The following is a 6,497-nucleotide window of genomic DNA, read 5'->3' as shown; positions in this document are numbered from 1 at the left end:
CGTGGTGGCTGCAACTCAGAGCTATGAATTTTACTTGGATAGCTTCTGCAAGGTATCAGTGATAGGAAGAAACTTAAATGCATTTCCATGTGCCCTAGTTGCATTTACATTTAATTTTTCAGCCACGGCCTATTAGAGCTGAAGAAGTCACATTAATAACCAAAACACAGTTGTTTCTCACCAATCTCTCCTATAAGGCTAATTTAAGACCCTGAAAGGGTCAGCATCCAGATAGCCTCATCATTTTGCTCTTTAAAAATTGTAATAAAAAGCTGCACAACTTTGAAAGGCATAATATGTTTCAAGAACTTAAACACTTCAATTGGAGTATCCAAGACCTTATATCAAATCATAGCGCAAAACAGAAGTCTGTACAAAGTATTATCTGTTATTACTGAAATAAATCCCAATGTCTCCAAGTGGAAGCACTTCAAAGTACCACCTTGTTTTTAAATTCCGAATATATTCCTGGACTTTGAGAAATTCTGTTGAATTGGTTGTGCCAGTTGGTGTCCTTGTATACAAACCAAATATTTCCTCCCCATAAAACCATATTAAGCAAGCCAAACACCTGTAGGTTAAGAAAAAAGATTAAGGCTGTTTTTTGTTTTGTTCTTTTTAAAAAAAAAAATAAAAACAAAACACCACATTATTCAAGGCCAGCCAGAAACAACTGCTATCTTTGTCACTCCTTAGATTTGGACAAGACATTTCCACATAGCATTATAAGCTATTTTAACAGACTTCTTTGGAAATCAGATAGTCGATTTACTCTGTCCTTTGCATGGAATTAGACAAATTATTTTCAGTCACTCAACAGCTTTGCATACGCACATCCAGAGCACATGATTGGCCAATAAATAACAGCCAGAGCTTCGAAAAGCAGGATTTGCTAAGAAGATCATACTAAGTCTCATTTGCTCTGCTGTGGTGAGGAGTTCTTTCTATGAACATGAGCTTTATATCATTGTATTACAAGGAGCATCTATTTGATGTGTAAAAATGCTCACAGTTGATTAAAAAGCTAGGTTCAGCACCAAAAGGCAGAGCAGGACGCCCAGGGTTTCCTTGTTATGTGTATCAGTCAATGAACCACTTGAGTGGCTCAGTAACATATCTTAAGGTGCTCTTGGCTACAGGCAGAAATAATAGAGACTCAAATGTGTCTGGAAATACTGCATCTAACAGCTCTAGAGACAGATCAAGCTGTTTCTCTTAATTTCTTTCAAGAAACAAGTTTCCTTTTAAAGAAAAATTTGGCGACAATTTTACCACAATATTAATGAGCCTGAGTGACTGATAACACATAAAGCAATCTTAACACATAAAGAAACACATGCAATCAGTAGAACAGGGCTCTCAGGTGCCATTGGCTATTATCTAACACATTTATTGTACCCATATGGCAGAAGACATACATACCACAGACACATTCAGAGCTCCCATGCTGGTCACAGAAGCAAAATGACAAGTTGTTCCTGGTACTTTGCAAGATTCAATTCCTGGAATAATGCTGATCCCTGTGGACCTTTTGATGTCAGCAAGTGCCTTTGCCCAAGCAAGAGTACTGACCAGCCACAGAAAGGCTGTTATGACAGTGACAGCCAAGTCCTACAGAACAGGAGTACTCATTATTATGCTAAAACAATTTGCATGAATGTACATAAAAGAGCAAGGCAGAGACAGAATCAATTACATCACCAAAATAGCTGTATCAGCGCTAACAATCACAAGAAAATTTAGCCATTAAAAATGTTGTAATTATAACACAAGTTATAGTCTGTGTTGATAACCAGCCACAAAACTGTGTATGCCTTTTTTATCTATAAAGCATAAGCAATCTTATCCTTTGTAAGAAATTAGTTTCTAAAAATCATATGCCTAACGCCTGTAAAAAAAGTTTGGTAAAGTAGGGTGACAGGGAAAAAGAGTGCAGGAGATTTAAGTCTGGATGGCTGATATGCTAAAATTTGGCTTGAAAGGTCACTAGGTCTGTTTCTGGCATGCTCTGGAAAGGCTCATTCAGAGAATCAGGCCTTTGATATTTAAGGTGACTGAAATTTACAACATAACTGTTTCCCTCTGCTCATCTCATCTGCATGGCACATGCTCTACACAGGGAAAAATTCCTGGAGGCTAACAGAGGAGATTCCACCTATTGAACAACTGTATATTCAAATATCTTATACAAAAGAGTAGCTGTCACAAAGACACTGTTCCCCTGAGAAGGCAGAACCTCATTCCACTCTTTGCTCCAATAGCTGCATAAGGTATGATGCTGTGGATTTTCAAGGACTTTGGGTCCCCTTTTCTACCTGAGTGCTGTAGTGACTAGTCTGAGATACTTGTGTTCACACTCCATCTAACTTTCAGGATTACTGAGTATTCATAAGTTATTCAGATATTCTTGTAGTAGAAGTATTTCTCATCTCTTTGGGGTCTTAAAGGCAAAATATTAAAATATCTTAGTATTACTTACAGTTAGTGGAAACTTGCTATTTTGCTGATACACATGCTTATATCCAATATATACCACGAGGGCAGCAATGCAGTAGAAGAATGCCAGCACTGCAAGTGTAACAAAGAACTGTGCAGAAGAGGAGAAGTTGCCCACAAGAGAGACATCAGTCCAAGTACCACCACAGTGTTTTGGGTCTGGTGCACTAAATAAAACAGTATTCAACCTGCAAAGATTATATCCTTCATGTAGGGTTTGCTATACAATAGAAACTTCATACAGTCAAGCTTCACAATAACAGTACTTCAGCATTCTGGTTGTGTAAATTTACTCTCAAAGACAACTTATATTCATATAATGTATCAGTTACACAACACAGATTTGTCAAGATATCTGAAGATTGTTCCCCACCCTACATTGAAATATACAATAACAACTTCAGGAGAAGAACCTTAATCTTATGTTTACAGCAACTGAAGAAAGAAACTCTGATTTTAAAGCAGATTTAACTAAACCATTTTAGACTTAACATTATTTTGAAGACTGGCAGTTAAACAAGGGGATCAGGACTTAAAAGGCACCGAGTCACATTACAACTAAAAGAAATTGAAGCACTGAACCTTCAAGGATAGGAAGCTCAATAAAACCTGTGTGGCCAGCAGCAACCACTCAGTGACCGGCACAGAACCACTTCAGATTCCTGCTTTCCACTCCAAGTGCTGTTACAATGCTGGGTTTTTTGACCAAATTCTGTACTTCTGTACTAGTGTTTACTAGCTGCTGTCCAAATCCATTTCTATACTCACACCTGTGCTAACTGAACACACATGGAACACCGAACACTTGCCTTCCCCCTCATGCTCCAGGAAAGGAGTGTGTGTCTATAAGAGCACTACAATGACTGCAGTGTTTATTTTTTTTTATTTATGTACCCACCACTCTCACCAAGATCACCATGGAATAAACTGAGAAGTATGTTCCATTCAGTTTTTAGACAAAAACATTATGATAATGGCACATGCAAGATAATCTTATCTGGGCATCTAAAGTAACTACAAACTGATGAAGAAATAGGTTGTTAAAATTAATTTTGTTTTGCATATTAATTACCTTCTGTAGCATTCATGCACTGCTAGAATAGAGCTTAGGGTAAGGTGATACAAAGCAGTAATACACTCTCCTGCCATTTCTACCTACTTCTTTCTATAGGGCACCAACAACCACAACACTTTGAACAATTTTTTTTTTTTTTTTTACTACTACAGAGCAAGCCAGTAGTTTCACACATTCATTCAGATATAAACAGTAAGTACATATTAATAGGGAGACAGGAAAAAAAGTAAGAAACAATTAGTGTAAAGTTACAACTGAAGAGCTAATACTCACCTGAATGGATAAGCAAAAGCAGCTGTAACAGTTTTGTTTACCACACCTTTGCAGGAAACTACAAGGGTAGTTTCACCTTGAAAGCCTCCACATGTGGCAAAAACAAAGATGGAAAAAATCTATAGGAAGTGATACATAGACCTATTAGTACACACCACTAGAGCTCAAAGGGAAAAAAAAAAAATCAACATTTAGCTGAAATAGCTAATGAAGGCAAGAAATATGGACAAAGTTATGAATAGTAAACCACAAAGTGACATCAAAAGGTGATGAAAACATTGAGTTTCTGTAATCCAAAAACATGAGCAACTCTGCTAATAAAAGTCCACTTGAAAGTTATCTTCATTTATGTTTTTCTTAGCTCTCTTTTTGTTTTCTGAATATTAAAAGCCAGCACAGTACCTCTAGCAGCTGATAAGGGAAGTATTTTTAGGAGTCTCAGACACCCGCACAACTGTAGATTAAAGTAGCTAGAAGGTACATGGTCAGAGTACTGCACATCAGCTTGATTCTCTAAGTAGCTCATTTTCCTTTTGCTCACGAGAAAGCCCTAAGCCCCCAATAGTCAGAACACACAGCAAGACAAGTTAACATGACAAACTTGTAATTAACACATAGACTTTTACATATCTGCAGAACTGCTTTCTACCCTCCCAGCCAGAGGAGCAGACTGAGGAGCAGCTCCATGTTAACACCTACCACCAGAGACACAAGGCAGGGCACAGGCAGCCCCTTAGCACACACCTCCCCAGCCCCCCCCCCCCAACTATTGCACAGGGGCAAAGCCAGGCCAGCAAAGGAGGAAAAACAGCCCCAGGAGGGGAACAAGACCTCTCCTGCCCCACTCACCCACTCAAGGACCTTAATGAAGCCCAGGGGCTCCAGGAGCAAGCCAAAATTCACCCTCAAACCAGCCATCCTGAGAGACACCAGAGCAACCTACAGAAACCACAAACCCACAACACCCTGCCCAGCACACCTCATTATAGGGCCAGCCCCTGTGCCCCTCCCTGCCACACCCACTGACCTCACACAGGCTGGCCACCGCCCCTGGGACCTCACTCTGGGGCTCTTCAGCCCCACCCACATCAGAGGCCAGAGGGGACCAGGCTCCAGTGGGACTGGACAGCCCAGCTTCATGGGCCATGAAGGACCTTGCCTGTGGGCTAGGGAAACAGCAAAGTAACTGCCCCAGGAAGGAACAGCTTCAGACGTTTTGTGGAGTGAGGCAGTAGCGACATCCCTCCTTCCTCTCTTCTCTGGGAGGCTGAAGGGCCTGTGATGGGCTGGAGCTAGAAGGTGCTGCTGCAGCAAAGGCTATGAGTGGGGCAGTGTCAGGGCTTGTGGCCAAGCGTCACAGGAAGCGTGGCCGGCAGAGGACAGCATGCTTCGGAGGGTCATCTGTGCCATGCCTTGATTTTGAGCTTAGTGATTTCATTAGAAAGAAAGGCAGAGGTTCTTGACAATTCTTGTGCAGCAGAAGGTTGCTGAAATCTCATTAACTACATTTGATTTTTTACATTTTAAATAATTCTTGTCCTCTATTGTTGATATGTTAATCTTCAGTGAAATTGAAGAGCTAAAACTCATGTTGAAGAAGATTTGAGACCTGTGAGAGAGGCTGCCCTCTGCCTCCTCCCTGACTAGGCAGCACAGCTGGCCAGGGTGGCTGATGGACACAGCACTCACTGCAGTGGTTTCCTGGCTCTGCTTCACGATCTTCTAGAAGCTTCTTCTAGGATTGCTGGGAGACTCCTGGGAACCCTCTGAGGAACATCAGGGTGTCTGATGTTGCTCTTGGGAAGGGCGCTACAGGAGGCTGTGGCTGCTTCTGGCAAGATCTGACTGATACAGCAGCTTCTAGCAAGCTCTGTGAGCTGCTCCTGGCCAAAGTGTGCTGGGAGGTTTTGTCCCATCTGATCCTGGTTATGGCCGCCAGGCAGCCTTGCAGCAGGTGCTGAGGAGATGCCAGTGGAAGAGCTGGCTTGGAGTGCAGCTCTTGGGTACAGTTAGTGGGTGCAGCAGTTTGTGCAGAAGAGGGCCAGCAGCCTTTGCAGAGCAGCATGTGCAGGCTCAACCATGGTGGTGGTGTGCTGCAGGCCACGGTCCCCAGCACCTTCTGGATCAGCTGTCCCTGGTGTGTCAGAGGCCTTGGCTCAGGCTGAGCTGCTGAGGGACAGTGCAGCTCTCCAGGCCTAGGACTGGTATGCCTGTGGCCTCTTGCTGGGGCTGGAAGATACAGGCTCCTTGCCTGCAGGAGATGTGTATAGATGGAAGGTGTGTGTCACCAGGAGCTGTGGGAGATCAGCAGCCTACACAGCATCAGAGATGATGAGAAAGGGATCAACTGGGTGTTCTCTGAGACTCTGCAGCTTCAGCAAGCTGAATCCACTGCATTCCTACAGGAGGGGCAGGCGGGGTCTGTGCTCATCAGGTTAGGCAATGGAGACTCCCATGATGGGGAAGGCTCGAAGCTTGCCACTCCAGGCACCCAGGAGGATGGCTGCAGCTGCAGATCTGCAGCTACAAAACGGAGTCAGTACCATGGTTGCAGCTTTCTCCAATTGGGAGCTTTCTCCAATTAAACTCTCTGTGCCAGCTAAGCCTCGGCTACACAAGAGCACCAGGAGGAAGCGGCGACTGACAGTAGAGG

The 6,497-nt window shown here is 42.9% G+C and overlaps 1 protein-coding gene across 1 annotated transcript; it reads right to left on the bottom strand.

Moving 5' to 3' along the window:
- Positions 1-439: 439 nt before the first annotated feature.
- On the bottom strand, positions 440-4,811 carry SYPL1 (synaptophysin-like 1; the record flags this gene model as incomplete). Its single annotated transcript, XM_010087005.1, has 5 exons — positions 4,694-4,811; positions 3,845-3,963; positions 2,480-2,684; positions 1,423-1,611; positions 440-571 (listed from the first exon to the last, which is right to left on the bottom strand). Coding segments are annotated over exons 1-5 (714 nt in total), but the record flags the coding sequence as incomplete, so codon positions are not given.
- Between the last annotated feature and the right edge of the window lie 1,686 nt (positions 4,812-6,497).

The sequence above is a fragment of the Pterocles gutturalis genome, unplaced genomic scaffold (assembly GCF_000699245.1).
Source record: "Pterocles gutturalis isolate BGI_N339 unplaced genomic scaffold, ASM69924v1 scaffold38121, whole genome shotgun sequence".
NCBI classification, from domain to species: domain Eukaryota; kingdom Metazoa; phylum Chordata; class Aves; order Pterocliformes; family Pteroclidae; genus Pterocles; species Pterocles gutturalis.
This window is presented reverse-complemented; position numbering and strand designations above follow the sequence as displayed.